Source organism: Scaptodrosophila lebanonensis, unplaced genomic scaffold, assembly GCF_003285725.1.
Source record: "Scaptodrosophila lebanonensis strain 11010-0011.00,11010-0021.00 unplaced genomic scaffold, SlebRS2 tig00000080-arrow-pilon, whole genome shotgun sequence".
NCBI classification, from domain to species: Eukaryota; Metazoa; Arthropoda; class Insecta; order Diptera; family Drosophilidae; genus Scaptodrosophila; species Scaptodrosophila lebanonensis.
The window spans coordinates 2411151-2434541 of NW_022060561.1; the positions used below are offsets into that span (position 1 = coordinate 2411151).

Below are 23391 nucleotides of genomic sequence, written 5' to 3' on the forward strand. Positions count from 1 at the left end.
ACTTCAATTAATAAAAATATAAAAAAATTCAACTAATATGCACCTTTGCCTCAACATGGAGTCCCTGCAGTCCATTTTCATATCTTAAAACATAGGGGGGCTGAATTTGCAAGATTAATAAGCGTAATACAAGGAAACACTTTTGATTAGACTTTATTTGCTTCATTTGACGCCTTAAACAGGAGTTACAAAGCAATTCCATTCACTGTAGAAGAGAGGACGGTGCCAGGAGCACTGTCGGCCCTCTGTTAAGCCCCGTGCTGGTGCTTAACATTCAATTGTTACAGTGGCACAAATATGCTTCACCGGATTGGGCTGGATGTCGGGAATCTGTTGACTCATTTCTCGGCGTTCTCATAAACAAGATTAAACACAAAACATGAGACGACTCTTAGTCTCAATTTGTTTAATAGATAAATATAGTAATGCGCTTGTGGTATTCTACAAAAATACCTTTTAAAAATAACAATTTTTTAATAATCTCAATCAATTAAATGATCGCTTATAATTGGTGACAAATTTTCTACGAAACTTATTACTGTCATGCATTTGTATGAATATTATGTATGTGAAAAGCTTTAATTTGCATGTCAATTACGCAGATGTCTGAATGACATTTAGCAAATGTACTTATGTTTGCATATGTGTATGTATTCAGACATTCTTATCAAAAGTACTACAAGTATATGTATATTCAGCTGCGTCTTGACTGGCTGGCCCCTTAACCTAAACCACGATTGTTTCTTCGCTCACTTATCTGCCATTTTGCACACTCACAGTTTCGATCCCCATTTCGTATGTAGTCCGGGGTGGGGTAATTGATAAGATATCGGCATCGATTTTACGCTATAGTTATCAAACTTGAACTCTTTGGACTGAGAAATTTCCGCTGTCCAGTCAACAGTGGTGATTCGTCTACATAAAATTGATACAACAACAGTGTTTCAAAGGGCTGTTAAGATTAACAGAGTTTCGAGTGTCTGGTTTGAAAGCCAGAGAGCTACTGCTATCCAGTTAACAGTGGCGGCAAAACTAAGACAACAGCATACCTGCTAAATATATATGTAGGATATTTTTTGTAGCAAGAAACTTTCAATGTTAAGCTTAACAGAGTGTGGGATGTATGTACATATATATAAATCTTTTTAATATGTTGCTATCCGATTCAATGAGATCTGAGATATCATTGGGCTCGGAGAGTTATTTAATTACCAACAAATACACATACTATGCACATAACACAATTAATATTGTGGCAGCATCCGAAATGCATTAATCCAACCAGAATATGTGCACTTCGATTTGATGAACAGTTTGACTTTTCGTCAATATTAAAAAATATTTCTAACGTGTTTACGTTTGAATGTTCCGTTGAACTTTCGCTATTGTCATATCTTTTGCTGTTGTCATTCACGTCTTGTTTTTCTTTTGCTTGCTTTAATCGTTGTTTTTGCTGTGTTGCTTTATTTTATAATAAAAATTGTTTGGATGTTTAGTCATCTGATCAGTAAATGCCACTGTGACGAGCGCAGCAGCGCGGACCGTCTGCTCTTCGATGGCCGCTCACCAGCTCTCTCTTCGGCTACTCTCTTTTAATTTTGAATGCTCGCTCTTAGGCTGCTGTTTTAAGTTCGTGTGGCTTCATTAAGCTTTTCAAATATTCTGTCCGTTGCTTTCAAACCTTAAAATTATGATTTATAGTAGCATCAGCAGCAGCAATAACAACAAACTTTCAGCAACAGCAACAACAACAACAACAATGAGTTACGCAGTGTACTCGTAGAACTTATTGAAAGCGCACTTGAAGTGCAAATTTGTGCTTTGATTTATGATGTCTGCTTTGAGGTTATAAACGACAGCATACAGGACAAGAGCAAACGGGACGGCACGGGACGGGTTGAAATGGAACGAGTGGCAACAATGGCCCATTCACATGCATAACCACTGACCGTCTGGCTGGTTGTGTGTGTGTGTGTGTATTTACCATTGTTTGTAAAAGACTTTGTTGGTTGCCATTACAACTATATAGTACTTAACAACAAGAACAACAACAACGACAGCATAAACTGCAACAACTGCAGTAATGAAGAGCCAACCAAGCCAGCCACGACAACAAAGTGTTGCCAATTTTTCACACCGCTTCAATTTATGGCGTCTGTGTGCAATACACGCTACACTATTTCCCCCACAAATGCCACAGCGTGAAATTTTATTTTTCTCTACGCTAAAGCATTTAATTCGTTATGTATTTCATAAAAAAAAATTGAAAAATTTGAGATAAATAAAATTTTTGGGGATGTGGCAAATGCCAGGGGATTTTAACCCACAATAATAGCTCCTGCTGCTCCTTTCTTAAGGACTCCAGCGCCCAAGGCGCCGGTTCCAAGGGCAGCTGCTCCAACGGCACCCTTCGCCACAGCTTTCGCTGCGATGGCGCCAGTTCCCAAAGCAGCAGCTCCAAGTCCGGCAGCTCCCAAGGCACCAGCTCCAATGGCCGCAGATCCAATCGCTTTTGAGCCAATAGCTCCAGCCCCCAATGCAGCTGCGCCAGCAGCGGCCGCTCCCAGATATGCTGCATTGACTGAGGCGGAATGAGCGGCCTTAGCTGCAAGCGCAGCGCCGCCAATGCCAGCAGCTCCCAGTGCTCCAGCTCCAAGGGCGGCAGCACCGACAGCACCACCCGCAACGGCCTTGCCCGCAGCAGCCGAAGTGCCAAGGATAGCTGCTCCGGCAACTTTTGAGGCCACTGCAGACGCTCCCACAGCTTTAGCACGAAGTATCTTAGCTCCTGCCACAGCAGCCTTGACGCCAGTAGCTTGGACGGCTTTACCACCAATTACAGCAGCAGTAGCCGTTCCAGCACCAATAGCTCCGACACCTAAAGCTCCTGCCGCCACAGCTTTACTCCCAAGTGCTGCTGCGCCCACTGCGCCAGCCTTTGCAGCTAACGCGCCCGCACCTACGGCTCCAGCAGCCATAGCTCCAGCCTTCATCGCGTGGCCACCAAGCGCTGCAGTTCCAATGGCACCCGCTCCAAGCACACCAGCTCCAAGCGCTCCAGCCCCGGCTGCGCCAGCGGCAAGTGCCCCCGTTCCTATTGCATTAGCCCCCAGTGCTGCAGCGCCAGCACCAAGTATTCCGGCTCCTACTGTACCAGCTGCGAGAGCGGCAGTACCAAGACCGCCAGTCTTTAACGCTCCTGCCCCAAGCACTTTAGCTCCCACGGCACCAAGACCGATGGCACCTGTGCCCAGGATAACGCTCGATGCATATTGAATCTGCAAAAATGCGATTATTGGTGCCACCGCTAGAAAAGGGGATAGTTTGCGTTTCAATGACTCAGTCTGTTCTAATTTCCATGGCTACTCACTCCATAAAAAGTTTAATATCTTCATTCCGCTTAAAGGTGCTTCTTCCCTGTCACAGTCTGCAATGAGGCCATTTGATCTTTGGATTGCTGTTATATGTCCAGCACTCCTAATTAATATTATCAACGGATTATATAACCTCTATCAGAGCACAACAATTGGCGTGGCATTGTTTTTCCAAGTCATAACTGTGCGATAAACGCATTAATAACGGATTTCAGATTTCTCTACGCTTAATATTGAAAGTAGTATAAAAAACTTCTTCGTCAATAATAGGATGTTGAGAGATTAGGATATGTTTATAGGCTTTCAAAGAAGCCTTTTTAAAATGGCAATGATGTTGTATGACTGTTGCACTCAGAGCATAGTTGAAATTCTCTAGGCATTTCCTTTATCACAATTCTGGCTTCTTTATACAAATTAAGCGTCCCAGTTCTAGCTCAATGCCAGCTGGAGCCCTATGGAGATCAGTTTCTTAGGACGGCCCATCATTATTATTATGCATATTATATATTATTATATTGTATATCTTATTATTATTAGGAGTAGTATTAGCCTTTCCGCATCCAAGAAAAGGTATTCCTTTATCACAATTCTGGTTTCTTTATAAAAATTAGGCGCCCCAGTTCTACCTGAATGCCAGCTGGAGCCCTATTATTATTCTATTATATATATATTATATTATTATACTGTAAATATTATTATTATTATTATTAAGAGGGGCAGTAGCAACCAAGAAAATGAATATCCCAGTTAGATTGAGATTAGTTTCGTGGTCGTCTTTCAACAAATGCAGAAGTTCTCCTATGCGTTACATTTGTAAAGAGCGGCAGTAGTTAACGCCAAAGAGTCATGCCAGACAAAGAGCGAACACGCTCTCTTAAAAACACTTGTTGTGTGAGCGAGCATTCGTTTGTCGACTGGCTGGCGGGCACTAGGCTCTTTTCGTCGCACAAGGGCTCCGACAATGCCGTCAACGCTTGCACGCCTCAGTCTGAGTTCGAGAATTCAAACACAATGTCGTAACGGACGCGGAGACGGCGTGTGCGACACTCCCAACTGAGTAACATATTTATTCATTTCGTTCGCGTTATTTTCGTTCGTTCGCGCTATTCCCGTTCCTGCAACGTGCCCGGCGCGTGTGTCTGATATTTTTGTTTCAGCCTAAAACCAAAAAGCAACAAATTTTTCGGGCCCTGGCAAAAAAAAGTGGCACAAAATTCAAGCAAATTACTGCATAAAATCTATAAATATTTCTAAATAACAGCCGAAACACAAAGGCAATAATTTTATATTTGCACCCCAGCCTCTCAGTTTCCGCTTTGTTTACACTTTAATGTGCTTGTGCAAAAAATATTGTTGTTTAAAATATATGGCAAGAAAATAAAAATGAACTGATATAAATGCTTATCAGTCAAATTGTAGATAATGCGCAAAAGTTAGGCCAAAAGGAAAATTTCAAAAAATACTAAACGCGAGTGAGATATTCGAAACAACTTTGTTGAAAAGTAATTCAAAAACAAAATACAACTCCAACAGAATTGAAGAGTAACTTCAGGAACCCAAAAAGCCCAATCCACAACGGGCCCAGAAATGTAAATATTGAACAAGCTTATAAATATTACAAATACACACCGTTGTTGCAAGTAATTTACAAGTACAAATATGCGTCATATCCTCCCCACATCCAAAAGCCGCAATGAAGCGAATTCCGCTTTAAATTAATCTACTTGAGGAATTAGTAATGCTCAGCGCAATACCTAATCAAAAGCGATACAAAAACAAATAGTAAATTAAAAATTGTTGCTCTACAATAATATGCAATATGTGACGTCAGTTGGGCATTTATGAATGCTGATATGATATTGAAAATGTTGTTGTTGCTTTTTATTTTATCAATTAATGTCTTTCCGACTGTGTCTGTCTTCGCATATTGAGGTTTGTCTTTATTATTGTGGCGAGGCTCGGCTGACGCCCGACCACCGGGCTTTATTTGTTTAATTGCCATATGAGTAATAAACATTTACGTTACGGACACGAGTTTGTTCAGTGAATTGCTTACGAAGCGAATCTGTTGTTGTTAAGCAAAAATCGAGCACGTGATTGAGGCGGATAAATTTTATGGATTCGCAGTAACTACTGGTTGGGATTTTGTATTTCACCTTTTTGGGAATTTAATTTAAGATTTGAAAGCTAAATATGTGCCTTTCTTTCCACTTAGTATGCTCATCGATTTGAAAATAAACTCGACGCACGTTGAAATTGATAAAAATCTAAGCAGAAAATGGCATTTCAAATATGCATGAAAATTGCCAAACCAAAAGGGCAAGCAGGCAAGCAAAACAAACCCTTACCGTTGACCGGTCCAACCACAAACCAGTATGCCGCCTTTCTTTCGACCACAGTCCCACCGACAGCCAGACAAGCGACAATGACCCAAACAGTCAGCCACCGTCGAAGGTTAGGTGATGAGACGGCCTGACGCCAAAAATAAGTTGCAGCCATTGCGACTAAATGTATTCGCCATTTTCCCAATAGGCCAAGAGTTTGCCAACAGAAGACGGGGTGGGACGGGACAGTGAATAACGTTAAAACACAACCATAAACGAGAAAAAGGGTAAAACACAATTCGTTTGCAAACTAGCAGGAAAATAACTTTTCCACAACTGCTTGTATATATGAGTATGTACCTTTGTGTAAAGAAATGTACATTTACCAACGAGGCCTGCTTACAATATATGCGGGCCAGGCTAGCAGCAAACAATCAAAATTCTACAGTTCCACAGAACAAACTAACCATACTTAAATGGTTTACTGATACATTTCTAAGAAACAAAAATGTTCAATATTAGGAAAGCTCCTTCATTTGCTTGGATATATCTTTGCGAATTTAATGAAGAAACCCCAGACCCTAGAGCGTCTCAAAAGACTTTCCATTACGAGCCAATTGGAGCCTTACAAATAACTGTTATTCTTCAAAGCCCCACCTAATTTTGTATTTTGTGAGGCACATGACCTAATTTAGTAATTGTCCTTTTAGGAAAGATCTTAAATAAAGCAACAATTAATACAAAAATAAATAAATAAATAAATAAATAAATAAAGCAATCCTTTTCATCCATCATCCATTTACTTTATTTGACCCTGTTTACTTTTACTTTTTTGTATCCTTTTCAGTAATGGTTTTTGCTGTTAGAAAAATTTGATTTTTGGTTCTCAGATATGGTCTGAATATCTAGACATCAACATCTTTTATCCACAAATAAACCCGCACCTTTTAGTGATGCCTTATGGGCAATTTTCTTTCGAAAAGAAGAGCAATCAAAGCAATCATTTAGGGAAAGAATTCAATTGCATTTTAATTGGATTAATTATAGATTCTGTAATTAGAATAAACTGATGGCTCAGTTAAAACTACGTTATTTCTTAAAACCCGAATACCTATCAGAAGCAAAGCTATGCGTTAAAAGCATAGCATTCTTACACAGATAATAGAGCATTATTATTCATTGTGCAGCCCTCGTTTCAGTGTCTTGTGTGCACATATTATACGAATATATCTGTATGTATGTAAGTAATTCGATTCGATTCGCACACGGAGCCCAAGTTATATTGTTGTTGCCATGGTGTGTGGCAGCACCAAAGCGACCTCTAGCGGTGGCCATTGTGCATTTTATCAAGTGTCGCGAGCGAACAATAAACACCGCCACAATTGCGACAAGCAATTGGAAAACGGGTGTGGACTCCCCCTTCACCTGCCCCTACCCGCCTCTAACCCCCCCCCATTGAATGCGCAGTTTTGTCGCGACTTTTTCTCGTTTTTTACAGTTTGCATATTTTGAGTGCGGCCTGCCAATGAAACATGCCAAAAAAAAAAAAAAAAAAAACAAACAAAAATGAGAAAAGGAAAGAAACATGTACAGAGGAATACGAAAGACGCAGTTTATTTTGTACTTTTACGCGACTGCAAACGAAGTATTTGGCGGAAGGTGGGCAGGAACGCTAGAGGGGGGGTGGGGAGGTGTGGGTTGCAGCTGGTCGGTGTTTGTTGGGTCTTTGGCCAACACTGCCAAGTGCCAAGAATGCAAATGGCGTGCGCTGCGAGCTGCCACTACCGTTCGCCATATCGTGTCAGTTCTCCAATAAAACCAGAAACAAGACCTACTACTCGTACTACTAGCGTGCATGTAACTGTGAATGTGTGTAGCCATAATATACTCGTATTGTTCATAACTACAAAAACAACAACAAATATGATGGAGCTGTTTAACTTCTCGTTCACTGAAAGGCCAGAACTTTTCGCAACTCCAAGCTCCAAAAGCGTGGTGACAAGACAACACTCGCTAGCTAGATAGTCAGTCATCATGACTTATCGATCACATTTTGAAATTGCAACACCAAGCGCAAAGTTCCCAACTGCTTCGTGGAAAGAATGGAGCAAATAAATACTCCCAGACACAATGCATGGACATGGATGGCATGGAGGAGTGGAAAGAGATGCCGCAATTGCGGTTAATCAGGGGATAACGACCTCTGACGATGGTGACGCTGTTAAGAAGCCACTAAAACAACATCAAAGTCAGATGCCGGACCAGCATCAGCCTCTCTCTGCACAGATATGCAGACATATAGTATATACATATAGAGTGAACGACGACCAAGCGACAGATTAACAATCATAATTGCGCTGAATTAGGGATGTGCATGTGAAATAAACATCGATGTCTATCACATTTAATTTAAATAGCTTTGCTTCAATTCAAAAATAGGTAGTTTTTGTATTAACAAATATTAGGTAAAAACATTTTAAATAACTTTTTTGGTTAAACTTTGTTTAGAAATTGAATTAACATGCTTGGGCAACCTTTGAGAAAAATGCCTTTCTTTCGACTCAGACCAAGATTTTTAAATATTCTTAGACTGAGCTTCAGTCTTCAGTACTTCCAGAGCTCTTTCATAACTAAATATTTCATAAAACCCTTTTTAAAAACATTCTGAATTACTTAATTTCCTATATCCAATGTGGTCTTTAGGCAAACTTTGAAAAAAGCCTTTCACTTTGCACAGAGCTACCCAATATTTGCAAATATTAATATGCTATATGGAACAGCTGTGGAAACTAAAGCTGGTAATACTTTCATACTTCCAGAGGGCTTCCATTAAATCGGTTTACTTAGATTTGTATATTTTTATTAACTAAATATTTGATAAAATATTTTTAAAAACATTCTAAATTACTTAATCTCCTATATCCCATTTGGTATCCCATTAGACAAACTTTGAAAAGAAAGCGATTCAGAGCTGACCAACATTTTCAAATATTTATACTCCATTTGGAACAGCAGTGGAAACTGAAGCTGCTAATCATTTCATGTTTCCAGAGGGCTTTCTATAAATCTTAGCTTTGTTTCTTCCTATTAACTAAGTATTTGATTTTGCAAATAGCCTCAACAATTATTTGGAAAACAAAAATCTGTTGTATAACTAAACTCAGGCACATATGTCTTAAGACTTCAAATCAATTACATCGAGTGTTTGCATCGCTATTGAACAATACATCGGAACAGCGCGATGTATCGGAGGCAAACATCGATGTTAAAGTATAACGCACATCACTAGGCCGAATGCAGTTCAGCAAAGTGCAACGCATGATTGGTCATTTGCTCATTGTCGCCACATGGACGCACATTGCAGCATGTTCTTGTTGTTGCTGTTGTTGTAATGGTTGTTGTTGCTGTTGCAAGTTCTGCCACCCATCGCAATGGAGTGGGTTAGGTGTGCGTGCGTGTGTGTGTGTGTGCAGCGGATGCATTCATTTAAGTCATTGTGGGTTTGTCGCACTGCCGTGCAAGAATGCCCGTCTATAGCGACGCCCTCTACTCTAGTACTACCACTATTCCACTCATAGATAGATGTATGTGTGTATGTATGACAGCTATATCTATACTGCTGATCGTTTTTGCTTATTCCCCAAGTTATGCGGAAATTAATGCAAAAGTGCGGACCACAGCGAACAACCAAACAAGCAGCTGACCTGGACACGTTTGTGTTTTCGTTGACTAGTGTGGGGTGGGGTTCGCCATTTTTAGTCCAGACGGCTGTCAACAACAACGCTACGGTGAAACCACATTTTAAAGAATGAACAATAAGCCCGGTTTCCATTTCGAAATCTTAGCAGACTATTCGCAAACGAAAAAGCTAAGATGTTCGATTTTAGCGAAACAAACGAGCTTAACGTGAGATTCTTGGCTTTTAATTTGCAAATTATTTTTAAATTTTTTGCATAATTCCCAGTCAATGCCTTTTTGGGGCAACTTTTGATTTGAGTGCTGACTTGATTTGTTTTAATTCAGCAGAGCCATGGTACTATTTGTTCCCACTTTAAAGAAGCATTTAGCATATTTGTTTCTTCAAAAACTTGATCGCAGGTATACCTAGTCTGGGATAGGATATGTCGTGTAGTGTTTTTACATTCCGTTCCCTTATTGTTTTGAGGCTAGAACTGAATTGTTGGGATAACGTTTTCTACAGCCTTTTGGGAGCCCTACTTGATGCTGGCAAAAAGCATTTTTTTTGTTAACAGAAATGATTTTTTTAAGAAGCATCTCTTTATTTATCTACAAAAAGCGTTATACTTCAAATCCAGATACCAGCGCTCCACAAACAAACAAATCATCGATATCTACAATCTATAAACGTCCGCTTTCTTAAAACTATGTTATCAATATGGGATATTTTTTAAAAGTCAGCTAAGTAAAAATATCAATACTGTAGAGCATTTATTGTTGTTTGAATTGCTTTTCTAGTGGATATACTATTTATAAGTAATCGAACGACACAAACAACCATATCAATGATATCTACAATCATAAAACTTTCTTAAAGCTAAGTTATCGATATCGGATACTTTTAAATATATAAACACTACTTGTATAACAATGCGTAGCGCATTTATTTAGTAGTTTCCTTAAATTGATTTTCTATGGGATATACTGTTTACAAAAAGTCGAACAGTATCTATCCATTAGGATATGGTTTCTGAAATTTTAACAAGAAAACTAAACAATGTTCGTGCATAATGAATCATTCTTTGCCCAGGAGTCTCACGGTAGACAAACTTGCATTAATTGTCAACAGACATGTGGCGTGTGGCAGAAACATGGCTCGGGACCATTCGCATCGCATGTGCGCCAATAATTGAATTTTGCCATTAATGCAAATGCAGCAGTTACTGAACAGCAGCAGCGACGGACAGAGTTACTGGAGTTGTGTGGTGTTTTTCGGGGGCTGCTCGACTGACGCGTGCGGTTAATTTTAGTTTAGGTTTTAGCCACCGCCCCCCTCTTAGAACAAGCTGCCGACAGACAGGAAACGACATTCTGACTAGACTTGGCAACTATTTGGAGAGAGAGAGAGAGAGTAATGGATTTGTGACTCAATCGGGATTCTTGAGCTTGAGCTTTTGGTGTCAGGTATTTGGTGGCCACCTTCTGAGACATCATCATCATCATCATCATCATGGAGTAGTGGTGTTTACTGCCAAATGTATCAGGTAGCTGGTACTCATTAGTTGATCACCTCCAGCTGCGAAACTTTCACAGGTTTCGTGTAATTTGAATGCGTTTGCTAAAAACGGCGCCGGGCTGTTTAAACAAACACCTCAGAAGCGGCTCTGGGCCTCGATACTTTCGCACACGTGCTGGCAATTTCGCATTTTATTTCAATTTGTGTTTTTTGTAATACAATATTTTGTTTGTGAATTACGCAAAACCATGGAGACAAGACAAGTGTTATATATATATATATATATATGTGTGTATCTTTTGGGCCATGTAATGTGAGGTAGCTCCAAATTGGTTTTTGCAAGCTCGACAAATGCAGTCTCGTTTGAACTTGAGCCACACAGCTGGCCCGTTTCCCTTTTCTGTTCATTAGTGTGCTGCTAAATGTGCCTTGAAAACAAGCAACAATTCACACAACGCTGAGATAAATTCATTCAACTACACACCCATACATGTAAATAGATTTTTACGATAGTTGCTGCTGCCTCCATCTGGCATTAATCTAACAAAAAATTAATAACTAGACAGGGCAATGAATATCGCGCTGTTGTTTGTAATTATATGATGCGCAAAAAATTAATTTATGTAACCATATGTGCATATACTTCGTTATATAGAAATAGAAAGAATATATAAATTATTGTGCGCAGAATTCAATTCTCTCAAATGGAAACTGAACAGCAAATCACTCAGAACTAATTATTAATGTCGATTGGATGTGCCCGCGCATTCAGTTGAGTCACGACAGCAGCATTCGAGGCATTCCAGTGAAATATTGCAGCAATATCTGCAAATACTGGATACCTTTAGTTAACCACAGTAGCCAATAAACAACAAGAAAATAATAGAAATAGCAAATAACAAATTCGTTGATCAAAATTGAGGTTTCTTCTAATATAATAAAGCATTGTTTTTTGAAATTGCTTTCAATTTATCAAAATTCCATGCAATTCTTATTATTTTGGATCACGACTTGCTGTTATTTTTGCCACCGGATCTACTTAATTGGCAATTTAGACAAGGAAAGGAAAGAATGCAATCAATAGCATATTTTGTAGTGGTTTATTAAAATTCTATTTGGCATTGCTGATTGATAAAAATATTGTCGTTTTAGTATTTTTGGACAAACAATTCTCACTCGCGGGTAAAAATTCAAATTGAATTCACAAGAAAAGACTTAAACAGCTATGGCACTGGAAGTTTAATTACACTTTATTTACAATTACGATTGGCAATCAGTTACAATAATAATAGTAATACAATATACAATTATACAATGCAATAATTACAGCATTAATCAGTTAAAATCGGTCATTAATTGCTTATCACAAATGGAATTTAAATGACCTATTTTATCTGTGTCCGAGTATGCTTCAATCTTTTGCAAAATTACGGTCTAATAATGATTAGGAATCAACTATCCATGCAACGTTCTTTAAAATTTAAAGTTTCTATGTTCATAGAAATATGTATGTAAAGAGGCAACTGGGCAACTACTATATAGCAACAAGATAAGGATAGCTTATACTGGCAGCAAGGAGAATGGAGAGCGGAGTCGTAAAAAGCGTTCATATTGTGTGAAGTCTGTAGAATCAGCGATCAATTGTCGTCTTACATAAAACGGAAATTCTTCTCTAAACTGTTACATTCATATTATTCTTGATCGATTTACATATTCCATGAAATCGATAATATAATCCATCCATTTTTTTAAAAAAAAACTAGTGCAAAAGTACCTTCTAAGATTTGTTTGTTTATTTTTAAAAACTTATGCAAAAGTTCCATACAAGAATTATTTGTTGATTTTTGAAAACTTTTGCAAAAGTTTCATATAAGAATTTATTGTTAATATTTAAAAACTAGAGGAAAAGTTCTACACAAGAATTGTTTGTTAATTTTTAAAAACTAGAGGAAAAGTTCCACACAAGAATTGTTTGTTAGCTTGCATGATTTCTAGATGGAATCAAAAAAGAAAATAAAGTAGCTATGGCTACAACTATAGAATTTTAAAGGGCAACTATAGACACGGTTCCAATGTACCACTTTTATGAGGTCATTATTTTAAAAGTTACTGCCGCACAAATATTCATTTCAAATGTCCAGCCAGAACTGGAAACTATATGAGCTGGAACTTAAAATTGCACAGTCTGGCTGGGGTTCATGCTACAAACAATTAAAGATAATACCAAAAGTGTTGCGGGACCCATTGGTGTGTGAAGTGTGGCCCAACTGAGGGTCTGCCTGGCCGCTTATTTAACCAGCGCTGTCTTTTTCCATAAGTCTATGAAAAGTACGTACCAGCGTCTGTTAAAGGAAAGCATAATTAATTTAATAGCCCCTGAGCACGACACGTAGGTAAACAAGGCAGCTGGCACGGCTTCCCCCTTCGGCTATGACGCTGCACACATGTGCGTACATATATCTATAATATTGTACATACTTGTATATATATGACTATATATCTGTTTGCCATAATGTGCCTTGACTTACTAGACAATAATAAAAAAAACTACACGTAATAATATTTTCATTATGAAGGGCAAGGCGAAGCGGGCGCCTGACGCCAGTCAGGCTAATTGCTTGCGTCCACCCCCTCCCATGTGCTCGCCCCTACCGTTCCCAAGCTGACAAGTCAATGTAATTTCTTAATACGCTAGGGGGTGAGGGAAATGGAAGGGCAAATGGTGAAGGGAATCAGAAAGTGCAGTGAACTGTCAAAATAAAGTGAAGTTTTGAAATATTCGCTATGCACAACAAACATGTTCGTGAATTATTTAATTCGTTCGTTACTTCTAGCTCCTCACAGAAAATAAATAGTAAGAAGTATAAATTCAATAAATTCTTGTGTTAGTCTCTGAACAAATGGAATACAAAATGTTTTTAGGCATTCCGGCCAGCTATGCCTTGATTCACAGCCGTTTCTCGGAGATATCTGAAAAGAGGTTCTTTTAGTGAGATGAAGGAAAACTGAAGTTGAAGGAAAAGTTTATTAAAATAGTGGCATGCTCTTTAATAATATAATAACTTAATCAATTGATGGGGAAACTAAACTATCTTAATACTAGGACAGCCCCCATTAACTTAATAATTCGTAAAAAATAATGCTGAAGTGGAATGAAAAGTTAATTAAAATAGTGGCATGTTCTTTAATAATATAATAATTTAATAATTAATTGATGTGGAAACTTAACTATCTTAATACTAGAGCAGCCCCCCATTAACATAATAATCTGTAAAAAATAATCCCCTTTATGTAATATTTTATTTTTATTTATTTGTAAGCTTTATCTTAGCGTAACAAGTACCAGATTAGTTTTATGTTATTGCTCCATTTATTAAATATATATTTCTTATTTAATTCACATTTTAATTTCCACATTTAATTTAATTTTTTTACAAATTGTTGTTTGGTATTTCTTTTTTCTCTTTTTTCTCTTTCTTAAAATATTTTCCTAAGCTTTAATTATTATTATAAATATTATTTTTTCTTTTTTATATTAATTTTATAATTTTTAAAGTTGTTGCATGTGTTATTTCCTACTGATAAAAGTATATGTTATGCTTTTCTATGGGAAATCCTAGAGCGCTGTAAAATATTAAATAAAAGACGAAAAAATATAAAAGCCCTTCACCTTTGCCAACTTTGTTCGAACTTTGATTTCAAGCTTAATGGTCCCTCAATTGGTACACTTTCGATTTGTTCGCAACAATTTCTTTATTCAATTTGCAAATCTGAAAACTTGAACGCCTAATGAAATAAACAACTAAATAAATTGAGGGAGTGACGGCAACGAAGCCAACACTTAACCCAAAGAGTGTGTTGGTCAAATAAAAAAGGCAATAAATTAATTTAATAGCAGCGAACACCAACAACAACAGCAATGACAATAATAATAATACAACAACCAAATACCACTTACAACATACTCGTACAACAAAGAGCACCACAACAACAACAACAACAAGGAGAAGGCGTGCAAAATGTATTTTAATTGCACACAATGGACGAACAATTTGTGCTAGGCACGGCAAAAAATGCGGAAAAAAAAATAAAAACTGTAGCGTCAAGGCGACATTTGCCAGCGACAACGGACAACAGACAGCTTAGCTCAGTCATTGATCTTCGTTGAGCGTCGTTGACAAAGAAGTGGGAGCCGATGGAGACGCCACGGACACGCCCCAGACGCTGCCACAAGCAAGACATCAATGTCGGCAGCTAACTCACAATCCTCGTCGTATACTTGTATATAAAATAAAAGGTCAATTTGGGGTAGTGGTTGTTGTTGTTGTGGAGGCACACACACTCATACACACACATATCGGTCCTTTTGCTCCTTTGTGTGCAACATTTGTTATTAGTTTTTCGATAGCTATGCACCTTTTTCCTTTCCGTTCGCCTTAATAGTTCTTCATTTTTCATATGCGAGTATGTGTTGAATGGCTTGAACCCTTCCTTCACACACTTTTAGCGCCATATGTATGCAAATTTCCAGACGGCACAAGGCCAACCCAAATGCAATAAAATTGTTCCTGCCACTGCCACCGCCACCGTTGTTTTGTTAGTGTAATTAGCATTTGCTACATGTGGCAGCAGCTGTGGGAGCCATAAGCTGTGGCGTTCTCCCTTTCCCATAGATATGTATCCCTTATCTACATACTTACAAACATATTTACGAAACCCAAACTATTGAGCAACTGCGGAATTCGTATTCCCTTATACTTTATTTGTTTAATATTCAATAACCAAATAGGCCTCGGGGTCGATGAATAATATTAAAATAAGTTTATAGCTCGAAATGTTTGAAAAGGCAAGTTCATTTTCATTTTGTGTAAAGACTGGAATTTCTGCACACGAAACGTTGAAGAATATTGCAAAAGGCTTTCAATAAAGAGTCTACATATATTAAGAAAAAGAGTTTATAAATGACATCAAATGTTTAAAGAGGCGCGCCAAAGCGTTGCAAACGAACCTCACACAAAAACATCAACTGATGGACAATAGGTTAAAAAACAAAAGAATACAAAAATTACATTTTTGATTAAATAATGCGCGGTGCGTTAAAATACTAACTTATGCATACGATCAACAGAAACACTGCAACAAATCCAACTCAGTTCCCTTTTAAGGCGAAATAGTGCCCCATAATAATGAATGTGTGGTCGACATCAGATTGCGAATTTTTGTTTTCTAAAGATGTAGGGGATCAATGGCATCCTGCCCCCTCTGCATACGCCCTTGACTAGAGACTGATTATTGCTGGTACTCTTGACGTTTCTATTAGTCAATACAATTTTAAGAGAACTAAAATCGTTACAACTAGTTTGTTTTTTCATTTACAGTTCACATTTGAACTGGACTTGAAAAATTTTTGTTTTTTGCTTGTAAATTATCTGCCTGTGTGAGCCCAGCTTTAAATGTGTTCTCATGCATCTATATACAGTAAAAACTCTCTTGGTCGGACACTCAACGTCGCCCAAGGGAAGTGTCCACTTCAGAGGATACTTAAATACACATAATTCTGTTTTTACACGGTAGTTTCGTTCCAAAAACAAACGTGTAAAAAAATACATGATCATATGCAAAAATAGGTGATTGGTTCCTCATCTCTAAAGAAATATATATGAAATTTTTAATTTTCAAACCGTGTTATATCAAAATCGTGTAAAATAAACACTTTGTAAAAAAGGAATTAGGTGTACTTAGTAAGCCGAACGAATGTTGTAGAAAAAGTTCCCTCCTAAGAGAGGTGTTCGGTTAAAAGTGCTGTCCATTCAGGGAGTTTTCACTGTATATGTTTTTATTGGGTCAGCGAATTTAGCAATTTGCTCTCTCAATTCCAGTTGATCGTCGTCAATAATCGCTAATAAATGCCATTTCTCGAAAAGCACCGCAAAGAGTTGTTTGCCAGCAGTAAGTGCCAGTAATAATAAGCTGCAATAAAAACCTCCTTCCTTGAGCACAGACAATTCTTATCAATGTGTCCGTCCGTCCGGCTGTCCACTCAAACGATACACTTATCTGACGTTCAATTGCTGAGTCGACTATGTCATGCCTGAGTATGTGTATAATTTTTTATGTAGTGCGAACTTCCGCTGGCTCATGCCGTAATCCACTTGAGCAGTGCGTTCCATCGTGTCTACCCTAGTTTACGATACTTAACAACATCTAATGCCTTGCCGTATCCACAATCATCAGACTCGTATCTAGTGGTAGTTGCAATTTTCTTTATCTGGTGTGATTTATATGGCAAACACTTTTTCGCTAGCTGCTGCTGTCACCCGCCGCCGATGTGCGTCATAAACACAAACACGAGCTGAGCTCTTCAAACATTGACCCCAACCCGTCCAGGAGCACTGCAATTTATAAGCTCTCTGACTCACAACACACAACAACTTACAGATACACTTAAAGGGGAATGAATGCCATCTATTTCATGGCGTCGTTGGGTATCTTGGAAATTACATCTAAACTGCAATGCGGCAGGGAACTACTGTGTCTGTGTGAGTGCCATGCAAATAGGCTTGAGCGTGTTCTTCTAGCTCTGGAAGCGCGTCAGGAATGTACCAACATTACCACTGCAGTGAGAAACAACAAGTTTGTTGTCTAATGTGTGTCTCTTCTACTTAGTCTGTTTGCTCTTTTTGCATTCCTCAACTTCTTCAATATTTTTCTGCTCATTTGCATGGTAATTACTCATACCAGAGCTGTGCAGTTTCTAATTACTAGTTCATTACAAAAAATGTTTAGATGTAACCCTCTTTCGAGGGCACTTTTCATCTTTCTCTGTGAAACCAACACTACTTTATTAGGTTTTTTGCAACGACGAGTTCTGGTTCTGGCTTGAACGAAATTTTTCCAGCAGACTGGTTCGGCAATAATGAACTAGAAAACACAACTCTAGCGGCAAAGCAAATTATTCTTTCTTACAATCAACATGAGGAAGTTGTTGTTCTCCCTCAAATCAAAGAAGAGGCTCTTCATGTACATCTACTATACAACTATATTCCTATAACTCGTATGTGAAATATTTCTGTCTTCTACATTCTTTCCAATTATATTTATTGATAACGTATAGGTGCTTTTGTTGTTTACAATGTTCACTATACTGAGCAACAAACTTAAAGTAAACAATTCTCGTTGTCTTGAGTCTGAAAACACTCACGTAAATGGCGCATTTGTATTCAATTGGCATAACATTGAGTTACTATTGAATGCCTTGTGTTGTGCCCCATTTTTGAGGTGTGTATGAATCAGCCTAATTGTTGATTCGCAAAACATTTGCCATTGCACAACACTGGTTGGCAATTTCTGAAGAGCTTCCGTTGTTTCCCTACCTGCCTACCTGTCGTCTACCTATATATCCCATTACCAGCGCTTTTAGTTGCTGCTTTCTGTGTCAAGTATTGCCGTAGGTTTCCCCACTTGCGAACGCTTTGATTCTGCAAGTGGTTGATTGTAAATGTTTTGCCATGAAAGTGGTTGAAGCGACAACAAGGACTGGTCTTGAGAATGTTAGTTGGATGAGCAACAACACAACGATAGCCTCTATTTTTATAAGAAAAGAGAAGTCCATTTATTGTCTGAATAACGCAGACCTTAAGGACGAGAAGGTTTCCATTTCCTTTATTAAATTACAAGCTCTGTGAAGTAAAAAATACAAAAATTAATAAAAATTCAGAGGAGAGTTCGTCATTACTGTTTGTAAATATATTAAGAGGCTTCAGATTGCAGATTCATCGATTTGAAGGCGTTTGTTGGGTGTAAGAATCGGTAGAATTGACAGTTTCGAGTATATGTGTCCAATTGGATTCTGCTCCGCATTTCGATTTCCATTAAATGTCAGCGTTTCTCGAAATTAATTCAGTACTTGGCCCTGCTTTGTATTGCACACAAAAGTTATTTTTGGAGCTAGGATAGAAACAAAGAAACAGAACAAATAGCGCATTCTAGAAATGTAGAATGTGGAAACATATTCCAATCTAGTAATTTGGCGAAACTAGTTTCTTTCTTTTGTAAATATTTGCAAAAATATGGCCGAAAAAATAAACTAGAACTTTACATTGAGCTAGAATAAACTGTTTTAAATTATATGTCTCTAAACAACAATAAATCATTTTGTTAATTAACAAAATTGTAATAAAAATATTTGACGACATTTTTATGATATTCAAATAAAATCTTAAGATGGCATGAACTGTCGTCAATAATATTTCTACACTAAAATAGATCTACATATTTATAAACAAAATTATAACAAGCAGTCAATTATTTGAACTTTATTTTATTATTTACACAAGAAGACTTAGGCTTACAAAACTTAAAATCTACTGAAAAGTAGCCATGGCTATATTTTAATTTTATTTGTCTATTTTAAACATTTTTTTTTAATAATAAAATCTTTTTAGTAAATTATAACTTAAAACTCTTACTATTAGCTTGCTATAACTAAAGAAATAAATAAAGTTTGCATGTTATATTCCAAAACATTTGGGAAACAATTGTCCATGCTGATACCATTCTAGTATACTATGTGCCTGTATATCCGATAAAGCCGAATGCCCAACACAACTGAGTCGGTGGTGGGTTGAAAGTAAATGTAAAAAGTAAACAATAACAAGAAGAGCGTCTTCAGATGCTTTTTACACGCAACGCAAAAATGCCAACTTGATGGGCAAATGGATTCAAATACAAATATGCAGCCGCTAATGGCGTTCTAGGCGAGGCGGGGAAAGTGGTAAATAGTGGGTGGGGGTGAGGGTGGGGAGGGGAGGGGTGCAATGAAATGTTGCCTTTTCACAGACCATAGAACTGCTCTCAGTTGCTGCTGCACTTAACAGTGGTATTTAGAGCTAGAAATCAAAATGGCGAAGGGAGGGGGTGAAGCCTTCGCCTATTTTTTGTTGTTACCTACAAAATTTCAATAATTTTTTATGGAAAGCGGGCGCCCCCTGAGTGCAGCTCGTGCGCACTGCTGTTGCTCTTATTTATGATTGTTGTTGTTGCTACTGTTGCTGCTGCTGCTGCTGTGGCACTAATCCAGCGACGCTTAAGTATCTACACATCAACTAACCGCACATATATATACAAAAATATATATGTGCACGGGTACGAGATATTTACTCATGTAAAGCCCATAAATTAACGTGAACACAACATTTTATGACCGGACAACAAATGTGTAGGCTGCGTAGAACTGGGGTCGTTTGTGCCGCCTGCCCTGCCCGCCAATACACACACACAGAAAGAGAGAGACACTTACATACCTGATGTATCTGTAACTATATCTGCATTTGTGTTGGCCTGCAAAAAAGCTAACTAAGTAGGTGAAACAATTGAAGTGCACGTGGGAAACAATTTAGTTTGCATTAAGCGAGCGCAAATTGTTTTGTGCCAGTTCGTAGTAGCGGTTGGTTTGTTTTTTTTTTATCATCTATGAATCAGAGGCAAATATTCATGCCCCTTCTTGCCTCACATAATTATAGCATTGTGTCAACGTTCGCCAACGATTCTGCTTCTGCTAGTTAGTTGGCGCCAAAAAGTCGTCAAAAATTCAAAACAAAAGCAACACAAATCATGCCAAATATTTATGAAAATGCGATGAAAATTAATTTCCAACATGCTCAGTTCATTTAAATTCCGCAGCTCACACAAAATTAAAACCACATTTTCAAATAAAACAAAGGAGAAGGCAAAAGAGAAAGCAAGAATTTTCCTTAAATTTAGTTTTATTTTTGAATTTGTTGTATTTTAATATTCATTTGGGAACACATGGCGTTGCTTTTATTTATTTATTATTGTTTATTTCCATTGCGGCTTGTTAATTTTCTTTGCACTGTCAATAAAAAGATAAATGAAATGAGAAGTGAAGTCAAGTACACATGTGTGTGGGAAAAATCAAAGAAAAATGAAGTGCTCGGGAAATGTTTTCTGTTCTCAAAGACAAGCCAATAGATGGTCATGTATCTTGTCGTATTTATTTAAAATAAATTCAAATTACTTCGTTGCCCTGACATTATTATTTCTCTGTCCATTTGACTTTCAAATTGAATGACAGATTTCTGTATTATTCTGTAAAAATAAAGATCGCATGGCTCTTTCAATTTCAAAACAATTAGCAGCAGACATTGAAATGGCGTGAGTCGTGTCTGAGCATTGGAAATTATGTATCTTGAAATTATTATTGTGAGCTCTCAGATGTGCATTTCTTTAGTCTGCATTTAGGAAAACATACGGGTATCTAGAGAAATAGCCAAAGTCGAATGTCATTCAAATCGCTTCACACGAAATAGTCATTGACACACAAAATGAGTTTTCAAATCCAAAACACATGTCAGGCGACGAGAGCCAGCGAACAAAAATAAAAATGCAGCAATTTTCACATACGACGACGGGAAAACCGTGAAATGCAATGCTTGGCTATATGGTTTGGGAAAATGGGAAAATTCAGACAGCAGCAGCAGCCACAAGCAACATGTCAGTGGAAAGGCGCATAAACAAATTTGAGAGATGCAGAAGTATCTGCTGCAGTGAGAGTTCAAATGCTGGGTGGCAGGCAGTTATGTACGTATTAACACGTCTCGAAGTTGCATGCAACCTAAACAACTCTGCTGACAGCTATTTTCAAGGACTTGCAGCATTGCGACTAAGCACGCTCGGCATTTCACTTTCTTTCAGTTTAGTGCTCTGGTTGACTTTGAAAGAGCACACACACACATACATAACTGTATATACATACTTACAAACATATAGTCTCTATATATGTATAAGCCACGGGTTTCTGGCTTGCCATAACAGTTTTCCATTTATAAACAAAAGCAACCCAAAGATACGCGATTCTGTCTGACGGACAGCGGCATTGCACAGTGGCTCGGTCCTGCTTTTCATCACGCATAAATGTTTGGAGCTAGGATAGAAACGAAGAATTAGAAGGAATAACGCATCCTAGAAATGTATAATGTAGAAACATCTCCCAATCTAATTAAGCAAACCATTGTGGTAATAATTGCACAACAAATGGGAAACCCCTTCTCACAAGTGATAGGAAAAGCTGCAGAACTAATCATGCAACTAACTAATAAAAGTTCTTTGTTGCAAGCATAATATGAAATCAGAAATTGGGATTTTTGTTAATAAATCAAACGCTGCTAAGACTTTATATCAGGCAACGCAAATATTATTTATTTTGTTTTTGGAAACCGAAAAAAATCATTGAAATGTTTTATTTTATTATTATTATTATTTTTAAAACTTTTTTAAATTTAAAAATGGAAAGGTTTGCCTTGACTCACTGATTAAAAATGTATTAACAAATTGCCATTACTCTTTTCACAGAAAAAAAGAATAAATTACAGCTTGAGTTGTATTTTTGAACAAAAATTCAAATTAATTATTTTAATACTTTTATTATTTTGCTCAAAATTTGATTAAGTTTTAATGAAAATTAATCATTATTGTCATTCATTATTATTATCATACTATAAAATGAAACAAACATTTTTTTTAATATTTTGTTTAACTTTTTTAAATTTAAAAATGGAAAGTTGTACCTTGACTGATTAAAAATATATATACATATTGCCTTTACTCTTTTCAAAAAAAATAATAAACAAGAGCTTGAGTTGTATTTTTAAGCAAAAATTAAAATTAATTATTAAAAAATTAATTATCAAAAATAATGTTTCTTGGTTAAGTTATAATTTATAAATCAAAATGAATCATTATTGCCATTCATTATTATTATCATTGTGAGGGAAACAACAAAAATTAAAAAATAATCATTATTTTCTAATTTATAAAAAATAAATAATAAATAATCAATAATTACTTAAAGTGGTTGCTGTTCTTATGAGTGTGGAGCTTCATATAAAAACCGTATAAATAAATAACCAATTTCAGAATTAAAGTTCTTGTTCTGGCCAACAGTGTGTCGTCGACTCCGACCAATGAGCATGTGCCGGGGCACAATCAAATGCACAGCCAAAACATTTTAGGAACATTTTTATGCCAGAGCCAGAGAAGCAGCAGCAGACAAAGCAGAAACAGCCAGCAACAAAAACGAATTGAAAGCAAAAAGTAGAGAGAGAACCAACAGAATGCTGTTGCGTCTACGGATATATTTTGTGTGTTCAAATCACGTCGACTCTCTTCGCCCCATGTCGGACACACACATATTTCGTCTCACTTCCCAACGTTACGGCCATCGTCCTTTGTCTCCCTGTGTTGTATATATGGTCGAGTATCTTCTCATGCAGACGGAATGCGCATTTGTATCTGCGGAATACATATAGAAATTGCCACTTACTTGAGCATCCACATCATGTTTTGTCTACTCTCTCTTTATGTGTTTCTTCAGTTTATCGTTCCATGTTCAAATGTCAACGGCTTCGAGATATTTTGTGCGCTCGCAGCTGCAGCGCCTCAAGCACGCGTTAGTTTGGCGATAAGGCCCGCTTTGAAACGC

General features: G+C 37.4%; 2 protein-coding genes across 4 annotated transcripts in view; one reads left to right on the forward strand and one right to left on the reverse strand.

Moving 5' to 3' along the window:
- The window catches only part of LOC115625861 (cytohesin-1), a 50877-nt gene that overhangs the window by 5011 nt on the left and 22475 nt on the right, over positions 1–23391 (forward strand). Inside the window, exon 1 of one of the 3 annotated variants that reach the window (XM_030521069.1) lies at positions 4820–4963. The exons of the other annotated variants lie outside the window; for them this stretch is intronic. The gene's annotated coding sequence lies outside the window, so the exon portion shown is untranslated. Of the gene's footprint in view, positions 1–4819; positions 4964–23391 lie in introns of those variants that run through there. 3 annotated transcript variants of the gene reach the window in all.
- Positions 2208–3443, reverse strand: LOC115625862 (elastin-like). The gene is made up of 2 exons (XM_030521073.1): positions 3371–3443; positions 2208–3307 (listed from the first exon to the last, which is right to left on the reverse strand). The coding sequence occupies exons 1-2, from the start codon at positions 3393–3395 to the stop codon at positions 2319–2321; spliced, it is 1014 nt and encodes a 337-aa protein (XP_030376933.1). The 5' UTR covers positions 3396–3443; the 3' UTR covers positions 2208–2318.